Source organism: Micromys minutus, assembly GCF_963924665.1.
Source record: "Micromys minutus genome assembly, chromosome: 20".
Classification (NCBI taxonomy): domain Eukaryota; kingdom Metazoa; phylum Chordata; class Mammalia; order Rodentia; family Muridae; genus Micromys; species Micromys minutus.
The window spans coordinates 23385677-23401309 of record NC_137955.1 but is presented as its reverse complement, the minus strand read 5'-3'; the positions used below and the strand labels follow the sequence as shown (position 1 = coordinate 23401309).

General features: G+C 38.4%; 1 protein-coding gene across 1 annotated transcript in view; it reads right to left on the bottom strand.

Moving 5' to 3' along the window:
* Positions 1–15633, bottom strand: part of C9 (complement C9) — a gene marked incomplete at both ends in the record, with an annotated part of 52665 nt that overhangs the window by 8219 nt on the left and 28813 nt on the right. Inside the window, 2 exons of the mRNA XM_080933745.1 lie at positions 7548–7788; positions 12318–12575. Coding sequence (XP_080789871.1) covers positions 7548–7788; positions 12318–12575 — 499 coding nt within the window. The remainder of the gene's footprint in view (positions 1–7547; positions 7789–12317; positions 12576–15633) is intronic.

The window sequence follows — 15633 nt, the reverse complement described above, 5'->3', positions numbered from 1 at the left end:
CATAGATGAGCTGCAGAAATGCAGTTTCCCTTCAAAAGCTCTGGGCCAGCCCAGTGACCATTTTCTAAGGCCAGAGGTATGCAGATTTAAGCAGGTAGTTTCTCAGAAGTGAGGATCTCATTTGTAGAACTTTGTAGAAGACACATTTGTAGAAGACACCTGTGGGGAGTGCAGAATGGGCACTCAGACCATCCGCTACCAAAAACAGCAGAGATCCAGGGACACAGGCCTGGTGAGAAGGTGTTCCAAGTAGCCGGGGTGCACAGAGATCTCTGCCGAGCGCACGGAAATTGCGCCCCCTCCCCCGCTTGGTTCAGGGAACCAGTAACCCTGCATTGGGCTGTCACCAGCCTGAGGCCTCCAGGTACAGAACAGGCACTCAGACAATCAGCCAACAGGAAAAGCAGAGATCCTGGGACACAAGCCTGTTGAAAAGGCATTTCTAGTAGCCGGGAAGCAGGAGACCCAGGGACACAGGCCAGGTACAATGGAGAGGCAAGAACCAATCACTGACAACAAGACCATGTATAAACACAGACAAGAAGATGGCAAGAGGAAAGCAAAAGAATGTACCCCAGGGAAACCAAGCAACCTGACAACACCAGAACCCAGCTCTTCCATCACAGCAAACAGTGGAATGCCAAACACTCCAGAAAAAGAAGACTCAGACTCGAAATCATACATCAAGATGATGATAAAGATCCTTAAACAAGAACGGGAGGAAAAGCATAAAGAATTAGAAGCTTTTAAAGAGAAAACAAGAAAAACACTCAAAGAACTCAAAGAACTAGAGGAAAACAGAACCAAAGAGATGAAGGAATGGAAAAATGAATTTAAAACGGAAATGGACACAATAAAGAAAACACTAAAAGAGACAACCCTTGAGGTAGAAATCCTAAAAAAGAAATCAGGAGTCACAGATGCAAGCTTTTCCAACAGACTATAAGAGATGGAAGAGAGAATCTCTGGGGCCGAAGACAACATTGAAAACATAGACAAAACAGTCAGAGAAGATGAAAAACCAAAAAGCTCCTAACCCAAAATGTCCAGGAGATCCAGGACACAATGAGAAGACCAAACCTAAGGATAATAGGAATAGAAGAGGGAGAAGAATATCAACTAAGAGGCACAGTAAATATCTTCAACAAAATTGTAGAAGAAAACTTCCTTACCCTTAAGAATGAGATGACCATGAGCATAAAAGAAGCCTACAGAACTCCCAATAGGTTGGACCAGAAAAGAAATTCCTCCTGACACATAATAGTCAAAACGCCAAGTGCCCAAAGCAAAGAAAGAATACTAAAAGCAGTAAGGGAAAAGGGTCATGTAACATATAAAGGCAGACCAATCAGAATCACACCCGACTTCTCAACAGAGACTATGAAAGGTAGAAGAGCCTGCACAGACATCATGCAGACACTGAGAAAGCACAGGTGTCAGCCCAAGTTGCTATACCCAGCAAAACTATCAATCACCATAGATGGAGAGACTAAGATATTCCAAGACAAAACTAAATTTACACAATATCTGATCACAAACCCAGAACTACAACGAATTATAGGTGGAAATCCCAATACAATGAGGGGAACTACATCCTAGCAAAAACAAGAAAACTCCTAAGCAAGAAAACCAAAAAAAAGAAAGACATACAGGCACAATTCAACCTCCAAAAGCAAAAATAGCAGGAAACAGCAAACACTATTCCTTGATATCTGTAAACATAAATGGACTCAATTACCCAATAAAAAGATATAGGCTATCAGACTGGATACATAAACAAAACCCAGTATTTTTCTGCATACAGAAACTCATCTCAGAGGCAAAGACAGACACTATCTTAGAGTAAAAGTTTCAGAAAAAAATCTTCCAAGCAAATGGCCCCAAGAAGCAAGCTGGAGTGGCCATTCTAATATCGAATAAAGTAGATTTTCAACCAAAAGTTATCAAAAAAGATAAGGAAGGACAATTTTACTCATTACAGGGGAAATTTGTCAGGAGGAACTCTCAATCCTTAACATATATCCTCCAAATACAAAAGCACCGATATTCATAAAGAAACCCTACTAAAGCTCAAAAAATATATTTCACCCCACACAATAATAGTGGGAGACTTTAATACCCCACTCTCACCAATGGACAGATCAGGGAAACAGAAACTGAACAAGGACACATTAAAACTAGCAGAGGTTATGAACCAACTGGAATTAATAGATATCTATAGAACATATCATCCTAAAACAAAAGAATACACCTTATTCTCAGCACCTCACAGCACCTTCTCGAAAACTGACCACGTAATTGGTCACAAAACTAGCCTTAATAGATATAAGAAGGTTGAAATACTCCCATGCATCCTTTCAGATCACCATGGACTAAGGCTGGTCTTTAATAACAACAAAGACAACAAAAAGCCCATATACATATGGAAACTAAACAATGCTCTATTAAATGATAGCAGGGTCAAAGAAGAATAATAATGCAAAATAATTAGAAAAATAATGCAAAAAATTAAGGATTTTCTAGAATTCAATGAAAACAAAAACACAACATACCCAAACATATGGGATACAATGAAAGCAGTACTGAGAGGAAAACTCATAGCTCTGAGTGCTTCCAAAAGAAAAAGAAAAAAAAAAAAAAAAAAAAACTGGAGAGAGCACATACCAGCAACTTGACAGCACAGCTGAAAGCTCTAGAACAAAAGGAAGTAGATACACCCAAGAGGAGTAGATGGCAAGAAATAATCAAACTTAGGGCAGAAATAGACCAAATAGAAACAAAATGAACCATTTAAAGAATCAACAAAACCAAGAGCTGGTTCATTGAGAAAATTTACAAGATTGGTAAACCCTTAGCTAGACTAACTAAAGGGCAAAGAGAGAGTATCCAAATTAACAAAATCAGAAATGAAAGTGGAGAAATAACAACTGAAACTGAGGAAATTCAAGAAATCATCAGATCCTACTACAAAAGCCTATGCTCAACAAAGCTGGAAAATCTGGAGGAAATAGATGAATTCCTAGACAGATACAAGATACTAAAGTTAAACCAGGACTAGGTAAACCATCTAAATAATCCCATAACACCTAAAGAAATAGAAGCAGTCATCACAAGCCCCCCAACCAAAAAAAATCCCAGGTGCAGATGGATTCAGTGCAGAATTTTATCAGACATTTATTGACGACATAATACCAATACTCTCCAAACTATTTCACAAAATAGAATCAGATGGAACACTACCTAACTCATTTTTGAGGCTACTATAACCCTCGTTCCTAAACCACACAAAGACCCTACAAGGAAAGAGAACTTCAGACCAATCTCACTTATGAACATTGATGCAAAAATACTCAACAAAATCCTTACAAACCAAATTCAAGAACACACCAAAACGATTATTCACCATGATCAAGTAGGCTTCATCCCTGGGATGCAGGGATGGTTTAATATAAGGAAATCCATCAATGTAATCCACCATATAAACAAATTCAAAGAAAAAAACTACATGGTCATCTCACTAGATGCTGAGAAAGCATTTGACAAAATTCAACACCCTTTCATGTTAAAAGTCTTGGAAAGAACAGGAATCCAAGGCCCATACCTAAGCATAATAAAAGCAATATACAGCAAATCAGTAGCCAACATCAAACTTAATGGTGGGAAACTTGAAGCAATCCCACTAAAATCAGAGACTTGACAAGGCTGCCCACTCTCTTCCTACCTATTCAATATAGTACTGGAAGTCCTGGCTGGAGCAATTAGACAGCAAAAGGACATCAAAGGGATACAAATTGGAAAGGAAGAAGTAAAACATCACTATATACAGATGACATGATAGTGTACTTAAGCAACCCCACAACTTCCACCAGAGAACTCCTACAGCTGATAAACAAGTTCAGCAAAGTGGCTGGATATAAAATTAACTCAAACAAATCAGTAGCCTTCCTATACTCAAAGGACAAACATGTGGAGAAAGAAATTAGGGAAAAGATACCCTTCACAATAGTCACAAAAAATATGAAATACCTTGGTGTGACTCTAGCTAAGCAAGTGAAGAACCTGTATGACAAGAACTTCAAACCTCTAAAGAAGGAAATCGAGGAAGATCTCAGAAAATGGAAAAATCTCCCATGCTCATGGATTGGAAGGATCAACATTGTAAAATCGGCCATCTTACCAAAAGCAATCTATGGATTCAATGCAATCCCCATCAAAATACCAACCCAATTCTTCATTGAGTTGGAAAGAGCAATGTGTAATTTAATCTGGAATAACAAAAGACCTAGAATAGCGAAATCCATCCTCAACAACAAGAAAACATCTGCTGGAATCAATATCACTGACCTCAAGCTATATTACAAGGCAATTGTGCTAAAAACTGCATGGTACTGGTACAGAGATAGGCACGTGGATCAATGGAATAGAACAGAAGATCCAGAAATGAACCCTCACATATATGGTTACCTGATTTTGACAAAGGAGCTGCAAAGTTTCAATGGAAAAAGGACAGCCTATTCAATAAATGATGTTGGTCCAACTGGCACTCAGCATGCAGAAGAATGAAGATAGACCCTTTCTTATCTCCTTTTACAAAGCTCAAGTGCAAGTGTATCAAAGATCTACACATTAAAGCAGGTACACTGAAACTATTAGATGACAAAGTAGGGAAAACCTAAGAACACATAGGCACAGGAGAAAATTTCCTTGAACCGAACACCAATGGCTTGTGCTCTAAGATCAGAGATTGACAAATGGTACTTAATGAGATTACAAAGTTTCTGTAAGGCTAAGTTAAGGACACTGTCAAGAAAACAAAACGGCAGCCAACAGAGTGGGAAAAGATCTTTACAAACCTTACATCTGATAGAGTCCTAATATCCAAGGTATACAAAGAACTCAAGAAGCTAGACACCAGAGAATCAAACCACCCTATTAAAAAATGGGGTACAGATCTAAACAAAATGTTCTCAATTGAGGAATATCGATCAGCTGAGAAGCATCTAAGGAAGTGCTCGACATCATTAGCCATCAGGGAAATGCAAATCTAAACAACCCTGCGATTCCACCTCACACCAGTCAGATTGGCCAAGATCAAAAACTCAGATGACAGCAGATGCTGGCAAGGATGTGGAGAAAGAGGAACACTTCTCCAATGTTGGTGGGGTTGTAAACTGGTACAACCACTCTGGAAATCAGTCTGGAGATTCCTCAGAAAACTGGACATAGTACTACCTGAAGATCCAGCTATTCCACTTCTGGGCATATACCCCAGGGAAACTCCAATATACAACAAAGGCGCATTCACTACAATGTTCATAACAGCTCTATTTATAATAGCTAGAAGCTGGAGAGAACCCAGATGTCCTTCAGTAGATGAATAGATACAAAAATTGTGATGCATTTACACAATGGAGTACTACTCAGCTATCAGAAACAATGACTTTATGAAATTCTTAAGAAAATGAATGCATCTAGAGAATATTATCCTGAATGAGATAACCCAGTCACAAAAGAACAGACATAATATGCAGTCAGTGATAATTGGGTACTAACTCCAGAAAGCTCTGAACACCCCAGAAACAACTCACAGACTGAAGTTCAAGAAAAGAAAAAAAGAAAAAAGAAAAAACCACTGTGTTTACTCCTTGCACACCAAGAAACTTTGACTAAGTCCAGGTCACATCTTGTTTTCCATGTACTTTCTGGTCATTGTGGCTGCACATTATCAAACCTTAAAAAAAAAAAAAAAAGAGCCAAGCAGTGACAAAAAATGTATTTGTATACTTTTATGCAAAAATGCTTAAAATTTGTATATCTATCTTTGTTTTTTAAAAATACATTTCTTCAAATAAAAAAGAAGAAGACACCTCTGGGATGCTGGGTTCTCTGTGTTCTGATCACCCTTACTGAGCCTTTGTGCTCCTGTTCTTCAGTTCCTACTAAGCTCCTCACTCTGTTAATCCATTCTGACTAGTGGAACTCACAGAGATCTCCCTATTCCATGGGTACAACCATGGGCAGCACAGTGTGCCAATCCACCTTCATGTTGCGTGCCCTGCGGAGGCATCTATACTCTGTAGAGCAGACTGAGGTAGCAAGAGCAGTTTGCTCTGACCCTGCTATCTGTCCACACGTGAAATGTTTACTGATACAGGAAAAGTGTCAAGCTTAGGATCTCCATCATTTCCATTTTCCACTTGTGGCCTTAATACACACAGAAACAACAAAAGCATATCTTAGCAACATATTTCAGTGCAACAGGGAGACCCATTGTGAGGATGGAGAGGAGATATACAGGCATCTAAGAAATAGTGTAACTAGTTACAATCACTCGCAGCAAAAATAAGAATTTTTTTTTCCTTTAAGATGGATCTCTTTACATAGCCTTGCTTGTTCTGAAACGTTTTGTAGACCAATCTGACTTAATATTCATAGAAATCCTCCTGTCTCTCCACTTCCTGTGTTCAGACTAAAGACATGTTCCACCACATCTGGCTATGGCTATGATTTTTTATTAATACTGTCATTTTGAGTTTACTTTATTGTTTTTATTTTTATGAAATAAAGTCTTTCTGTGATACCCAGCTGGCTTCAAACTTCTGGTCTTAAGCAAGCCTTTTACTTTACCTCTTTATGTAGCTGAAATTACAGACCCACATTACTGTACCTGGCTGTTCCACTTTATTTTTTTTAAGATTTATTTTTTGAGTATACAATATTCTGTTTGCATGTGTGCCTGCATGACAGAAAAGGGCACCAGATCTCATTCTCCCTGGTTGTGAGCCACCACTTGGTTGCTGGGAATTGAACTCAGGACCTCTGGAATAATAGCCAGTGCCCTTAACCACTGGGCCATCTCTAGCCCAACTACTTTATTCTTGAAAAAATTATATGAATCTTTAGGCCAAAGGTATCGTCCAACTCTAGAGGACACATGGGTGAAGTACTATGTTACCTTTCACAATGATTTTGAATGTAACAAAGTCTTATTCAATATGACCTCAAATGAACTACCTCCATAAAATTAGAATGAGCACCATATGAGGCAAAACTAGTTTTCAACTTTGCTTTAACACATTAGGTCTGTACTATTATATTGATTCTTCCTTCCTCTCAAAGGCAGCACTAAGCTCAATTTATTCCCACCACCACTGAAGAATACTTTGGAAGATAATTATCATACATAAATTGAGCTAGTCTGAGGCTTACGAGATAAGTTATGTAAATTGTTTCTTATACCTTCTTCCACATCTTAAATAATATTTCCTTAGAAACTACATTCCCGTTAATAGTCATTCCATTATAATATGATTTGGTGCATTTCTCAGTAACACTATTGAGAAGCTTGGGAGCAAGTGAACTTATTCAAAGTGGAAATCAATGAGCCATTTGATAGACTGTTAGCTGCCAAAGGGCAGAAAAGAATTCTTTCGAAGGAACAGATTATTAGGTTATTTCATTCTAAGAGTTTACTGAAAGGGAGTAATGAAAGCAGTGATACTCCCTCAGAACCACATTTGTAGTTGAAATTCTATTTCCCAGCATACCTTTCTCTTTCATGGAAGCTTTATCCAAGACGTAGATCAGTTCATAGAGTCCCCCCAGGGACCCAGAGCTACTGTAGTGAGTCCCATAGGTTTCCAAAAATCCAAAATATTCTCCCTTTTGATAGGAAATTGGTAAAGCTTTTACATCATCCAGGAAAGTTGTCGTCAGCACAACGTCCCGATTCCTCATTACAAATCTTCCCAGTTGAATCATTCCTCTCACGTGCAGAAATGTCTTTTTCTTTGTTGAAAAAGAGTTGAAGAAGAGAGATGTGACTATCATGCAAGCAAACCATAATATCTTGACTCGTCAGGGGAATTTTAGCAGTAACTACTATGAAAGACCACATCAGAATGAGTAAACAAACCATTGCTGGTGATGATGTTAGTCAAGTGAAACTCTCAGACATGGTCAGTCAGACACTTTGATTGACCTGCCTGGTAGTTTCTCATGAAATTAAGCTTCTCATTGGCCTCCATGATCAACAATGCCACTTTTAAATGCATATCGAAGGATCTGTTTCAGAATTTCACAGCAGCATTGCTCAGAACAGCTTCACACGGGAAAGAACCCAAATATCTATCAACAGTGGAGTTCTTAAGTACATAGTGCTGTATCTCTACAAAGCGATTTTGAGTCATCAGTCAAAAGAAACAAACTCCTTGACACACGTAACAAGTAATCTCAACTACACTGTGATTGAAAGTGCTACACAAAGGAATGGATACTGCATGATCCTCCTCATAGTAACAGAAAAAAACCCAAGATGTCATAGGAGAAACCTGGTCAATGGATGCTTCTCACTTGATAGGGAATTTACTGTGAAGGACACAATGAATTTTCTTTGGTGGTAGGATGTTCTACATCTTGTTTGAAGATCTATGTTCCGTGTCTGGAGGCACATGCGCTCTACTTTTTGGTGTGGCTTCTAAGCCCTCATGAATAAATACACCTAACAAGAAACTTACAGAAACTCACTTCATACAACAGAGGCCACAATGAGTGTCTTCTGAGTTACATACTATTTCTCAGTGGAGTCTCAAAGATGAGTAAAATGGACCAGGAGTCCTTTTATCTTATTACTGTCAAATGAGAACTGCATCATGGGATTTGGAGTAAAATAGATGTGATATTCTTTGGCTCAACTGATTTCTTAGATCATTTTCACCCAAATCAGTTGTTCTTTCTTTCATATTAAAGCAATAATTAAAAAAAAAAAAACTTTTTGATGGTTCTTTGAGCCTCACCAGCTGCTACCCATTCCTTAGTCCTCATTAGACACAACATTGCCTGAAAAGCTTTTTCATACATTCTATTCCCAACTCTTTCTCTATTTTCTCTCTAATCTATTTTTTAAGAGGGGAAGGAGTATGTTGAAAATTATTCAGAGCCTTAAACATGCTATGCAGACACTCCACCACTGAGTGTCTCCATATGCTTAAATGTGATTTAGTCATTATGAAGCCCTGAAAAAGATAAATCATTCTGGTCAGTGTTTCCAAGGACCTCAACAATCCTAAGACCGGTGATGATCATCCTAATTTTTCACCCACCAGCACAGTTGTCACAGTTTCTTGTCTCGTTCTGGACAGTAGAGCTGATGAAGCTGAAAAGGATGAAAAGATCACCCTTAGTATCTTGTTACCATGTAGCTCTGACTTAACATGTCCAGGTGGAATCAGAGGGTTTATCTTTCCATTGATAAAGGTGATACTGATCCGGAGACCTCACCGAACATTAAGACTCAAGGGCATTCCACCCCATGCTTCCTGGCTTTCTCCTCTTACGATTTTCTTATAGTCATTTCCAAAATTTAGCATGTATTCTTCTATGTATAGAATTATTTGATTATTTATTATTACATATTCCAGCTATGTTGTTTGTCTCACAAAGCCCTGTGAGTTTAAGCATCATCTGTCTGTTCAAAGCTTCTTAAAATTCAAACTTAAACGTGGCTATTTTCCCAAACTACCATGACCTACTTCCTATCTGGCACCTTTAGTTGAATGTCTAACAGACTGCTCATAGTTAATCTAACTGAACTTAACTTCCTTACAACCTGCTTTGTTTGAAAGGCTCCCATCAGCAACTCCATCCTTCAAATGACTTAGGCTCCCAACACTGCCATCGGATTTGATGCAAACTATTTTTTTTCCTAAGCTTTAACTGTATGCCATCTGGATTCCTGCATTTGCCTTTTAAAACACCATTTTTATGCTTGTTCTTTGCACAACCAGTCTTTTCCCAACAGAGTACCCAAGATGACCGTTTTAGGCTTATTAATGAATGTCAACCATTGAGCCAAAACCCCTTTAACAGAGAGAAAATTCACCCTTTACAGTGAGCTTTGAGGCTTTCCAATCTTTTTCTGCTGTGACAGAAGCATTTTACAGGCTCTTTCTACATTTGAACTCAGACTTTAATAGTTCTTCCAGAAACATCTTTAATTCACCTGTTTGAATGACATATCCCTTAAATCTTTGCTCTGATTTTATCTTCTCAGTGAACCCTCCTTGTGAGTCTTTTTTTTTTTTTAAAGATTCATGTATGTGAGTACACTGTCACTGTCTTCAGACACATTACAGATGGTTGTGAGCCACCATATGGTTGCTGGGAATTGAACTCAGGACCTGTGGAAGAGCAGTCAGTGCTCTTAACCATTGAGCCATCTCTCCAGCCCACTACTCAATTTCTAAAGACTGGATAGCTGGCTCTCTCTGCTGTTCTGCTTATTGTTTTATCCAACGCCCTCAGCCAAGCTTTCAGATGCACAAAGGTAAGCTTCTCTGTTGGCTTGATTTCTTTTAATGTATTCTAAATATCTAAATAATAGGAAAATGCCTGGCCACACAGTGAGTCTACAATTAAGAAAGAAAGGAATGAACTAAAAGATTTCCAACTCTGAGGGGAAAGTGCATATTTGGTAAAGGGACACTCATACAAACTAATCAGACAATTAAGTACCATATAAATAGTGAGAGTGAATTGTTACTTGTTCAGAAGCAGATGATGAGTCTAAGCAGGTGGTGACAACATCAGGAAAGGGAGAGGAAGCATTTGGTCAGTATCGCACCAATGCCGAAAAGGATGCCTTACATTTATTCTAAAGGTGATGAAATGAACTTTGAAATTTGCCATAAATATAACACAAAAGCATGTTTTAAAGCCTCAGTCTAGATATGCGATTCCAAAGTAAGACTCCAAATTTTGTGTACAGTATGTGTAAGTGCAACCCCCAAAAGACCACCAAGGAGATAATTCCAATGCAATTGCACTAGGGTCTTTTAATTTGATTTATTTTTTGATGTTTTGTAAAGATCATTTGTTTTAGAAACATATTAAAATCGAAGAACATTTGTTTGGCATCCAAATTTTGTTAAGTATAACTTCCCAGATGGAACAATGAAACTTCATTGAAGAAAGGTACAGGGCTGGAGAGATCACTCAGCGGTTAAGAGTGCTGACTGCTCTTCCAGAGGTCCTGAGTTCAATTTCCCAGCAACCACACTGTGGCTCACAACCATCTGTAATAGAATCTGATGCCCTGTATCTAAAGATAGCTACAATGTACCCACATACATTAAATAAATAAATAAATAAGAAACTAACACTTAAAAAAAAAGAAAGATGCAAACAGAAGAATTGTATTCGTAAAGACACAGATCTGAGAACAGAGAAGATGAATAAATTAAGTAAATTTTAAAAATAAATCGTATTAATACAGAAATAGATCAAAAGAGAAAACATGGCTAAGGGTTTTTTTTTTTTTTGTTTGTTTGTTTGTTCTTTTTTTTCCTTTAAACTTGAGCTTGGGCTTCCTGCCAACCTTGACACAGCAGGACCTGAAGGTGGAGCCCAAATTCATGCAAACATTGGTGTAAGTAAACAAGCAAGGGGGTTTCTAGCCTGGCACACATTTTGGTTATTGTAGAATGTTGTTGCCCTTTAAAATAATTGGCTGGTGTTGAGAACCAAACCATAAACTTAACTTCTGCTTTTCTCCTGATTGGTGGTCCTTAGGTGTGAAGTGCCAGGAGCAAGCATGTTAGGGTAACCTGGAGGGTTAGGGTTAGGGTTAGGGTTAGGGTTAGGGTTAGGGTTAGGGTTAGGGTTAGGGTTAGGGTTAGGGTTAGGGTTAGGGTTAGGGTTAGGGTTAGGGTTAGGGTTAGGGTTAGGGTTAGGGTTAGGGTTAGGGTTAGGGTTAGGGTTAGGGTTAGGGTTAGGGTTAGGGTAACCTGGAGGCACAGGTCTGTTTGGGAGTAACCTGGGAGCTGGGGCTAAACCCCAGCTTGGCTTATTGGTTCACTCAGTTCAACTTTAGGTCAGGTTCTCTAAAATGGAGTCTGACCCCCAAGATCTGGTCTCTCAGTGAGCACAGCTGCTTCAGACAGGCTTTATGGTAAACACATAAGCCTCTCTGGGGGGGGGGGGGGTGGGACCAGGAGACAAATAAGCAAGATCTTTTAGTTTAATTCTTCATTGTATTAATACACAAGGTGATTGTTAGATAGGATGCTTTGGCACTTAGGTTTTCACCAGACAGTATGAGTCTTTAGAACACTTTCTGGTCACTAACACTCAATGTCAGCAGCACTGACCACTGCCTAGCATCTGAGCCCTCTCTGCCCTTTACTGTTTGTTTCCTACTCTAAATATCTCAGCGAAGGGTTGGTGCGTTTTACCTGCATCTACCTTTACCTTAAAAATAAGCTTAGTTGGTTTGAAATATGTCCTATCACATTCTTTATGTGAATTTATCCAGTTCTTACCGTCTGTGAAAAATAGGATGACAATCGTAGAAAATTTTCTTTCTTGAAATATGAAAAATCAAAATTAACTGAGTTTTTAGGTTTTGAAGCATTTTTTTCTGGGAATACTTCATCAACTCCTTTTATAGGTACTTCTGTGACTGTAAGTTTTAGGGCTAAATTTGCATTGAACGTTGTGGTCCTCTCTCGGGTGATGGTTTTGAATACTTCAATCTGTTCTTCATAGTTCTCAGTTCTGAAATTTTTGTCAGCCTTGGTCTAAAAATGTGTAATAAAGAAAGAGCCTTTAAACAAACAAACCCAATGCAGGCAGCACTTGGAATAGCAGCAGTAACACAATTACAACCAACCATTACCACCCTTCCCTTTTAACTCAACACATGGACACATCACCTTTAGGGTATAACCTCCTATCCCATGTCTTCAAAATTCTTGTTTGTACAATAACATCAAACAGAGTCCTACTTTAAAACTCCTCACCCTTCAGAAATGAAGATACCTTAAGAGTTCAAAGTCTCTTACCTCTAAATGACTGCAAACATTTTTTTAATCAAGCCATATTCTTCTAACATATAATGGCACAGAATAAATGAACTGGGACATAAAACAGTCACAGTTAAATCTCCCCCCCAAAAAAAAATTCAACAGGAAAAAGCAGCAATTCTCATACCTCCATATGCAATGACTGGGGGGTTTGTATTGTAATCTGGGTTCCAAAGTAGCCTCACTTCTCCAGTTCTGCTACCTGCTATACAGCTTCTCTCCTAGGCTTGGGTCAGATCCATCCTACATCTGCAGCCTTCCATAGTGGATGCCTCATGACACCAGATTTCAAATATCTTGGGGTCTCTATTGCAATTGAGGGTTCACCTTTATAGCTTCATTCAATGGTTCATCAGGGTCTCTCTGCAGGGATTCCAACTTTGCCACCAAGTGCCTAGCCTCAGCTGCTCTCCGTGATCCCCTCAGCCTTGCATGCTTCATGCTTCCAAACTAGTACCATGTGAATAGTGTTTACAGCAGTGCCTAGTTTGGAGCCAGCCCCTTAAAGTCTATCCTGGCTCCTCTTGGACCACAGCTCTATCATTTCTGAGTCCTGACCCCGTGAAACACTTTTCTGATGTTCCAGTGCTACATTCGAGCCTTTTCCACAATGGCAGCACCAACCTGAATATCACAGTGCCTTGATGGTTCCTCTGTCGAACGAATCAACCCATTATCTATATTTTTCGTTCTGCTCAGAATTTCAAGTCACAGGACAAATGGCTTCTAATTCAGTTCCTGACAGTCTTTGTTCTCTGAAACACTATGGCAGGCCTCGACTTCCACATTTTTATGCCATTACTGTCTTCCAAGCTCCCACTAGAATGGTGCATTAGTCCACACTACTAGCTTTTCTAGCGTTAAGTTTCAAACTCTTCCATGTAACTCCAGTTATAAAATAGGTCATGTGATATGAGAAGCACATATGTTCCTCACAACTATGGTCTCACCTCCTCAGAACCAGTGTTCTTTTTATCAGAATAACAATGTAGAATACATTGTAAATAAATATATATATATAATATATTGAAATATATTAATTAGCATTAATATATTTATAATGTAATTTAATATTTTGAATATTATAAATACAGAGTAATAAAAATAGAATAACATCTAGTTTTATTTCTATTGTTGTAAAAAAATACCCAGACAAAAGCAACTTTGAGGTTGTAGTTTATCATTTCGAGGAGGCTAAGGCAGGTATATGAAGCAGTTAGTCTCATCCACAGTCAAGAGCAGAGAGAGATGGATGTGAATGTTCGTATTCTTATTGCTCAGTTCACGTTCAATACTCTTAGGCAGTTCAGCATCCAAACCCAGGAAGTGCTGACACTCAGCTTTAGGTTGGGTCTTCCTACATCAATTAACAATTATAACAATCTCCCACAGACATATCCACAGACTCGCTTGATCTAGACAATCCCTCATCGGGACTCTTTCAGATGATTCTAGACTGTGTGAAGTTAATAATTAAAACTGAACATCATCACAGTCTGTGATCTTTAGGACATGGCTAAAGAAATTGTGCGTGGTCTGATTTCTAGACTGGAAAAAAGAGATACTTATCACACCTGGCCTGAAGGTTGTTATGAGATTCAAGGAAATAATTCATATCAAACAAGATATGACAAGATTTCAATAATTGGCATGTTAATAACTAAAGACACTGAATGACAGATTTATATAGACAACATGCCATGGTTGGCAGGCAAATGAAATAATAAGGCAAATATTGACAGGTTTGTGGGTCTATTGATCACTTTAAGGTATTTTATACATATTAGTAAATTTCAATAAAAATACTTTTGTTTCCTAAGACTTTTTTTTTAAGTTTCTACACTATTAATTACCATGAAAAAAACATTTTACGTTCCTTTAGAATTACTGGCTATTCGGGGAAGTGTGCATTCAAGAGGCAGATGGAATGAGATTCTATGGAAACACTAGGTTTGCTTCTCTTTGCAAAGCTTTACTATTTGGCTTTTCTGATTTTTTTAAACCACATGCATTTTCTTTTTGGCATAAAGGCAAACATAAACTAAACAATCCAATGAAGGCCAGGAGACATACAATTCTCCATGGTCTGCATTATTCTGAACATTCTATTTTCCAATCTCAAACAGAACAGCCCACGGAACTAGCTTTCAACACAGAACAACTTTTCCAGCCAAAGTTCTAAAGCCCTTCCACAATTCTTCCAAAACAATATAGTCAGGTCTGTCATAGCAATACCATACTCCTGGTACCAATTTCTATCCTTGTTAGGGTTTCTATTGTTGTGATGAGACACCATGACAAAGGAAACTTGAGGGAGGAAAAGCATATTTGATTTATGCTTAAAAATCACTGTTCATCACTGTAAGAAATCAGGACAGGAATACAAACAGGGAAGAAATCTGGAGGTAGAAGTTGATGCAGAGGCTATGAAAGAGTGCTGCTTCCTGGTTTTCTAATCATGGCTTGATCAGCCTGCTTTCTTACAGGACCTAGGACTAACAAGGATAGCCCCACAATGAGCTGGGCCTTACCCATTAATCTTTTTGAGGCATTGTTTTCAAGGTCATCTTCTTTTCAGATGGTGCTAACTTGTACCAAGTTGATATAAAATTATCCAGCACACTGGGATACATAACATGACCTGACTTTTAAAAAGTCTAAAAACAACCTGAAAAAACTCATAAGAATAATTAAAACCTAAGAAATTCCTCACCAAATTTCTCTCTAATCCAACCTAATTAAAAATATAATGTAGGCCTTCTACCTTGGAGCT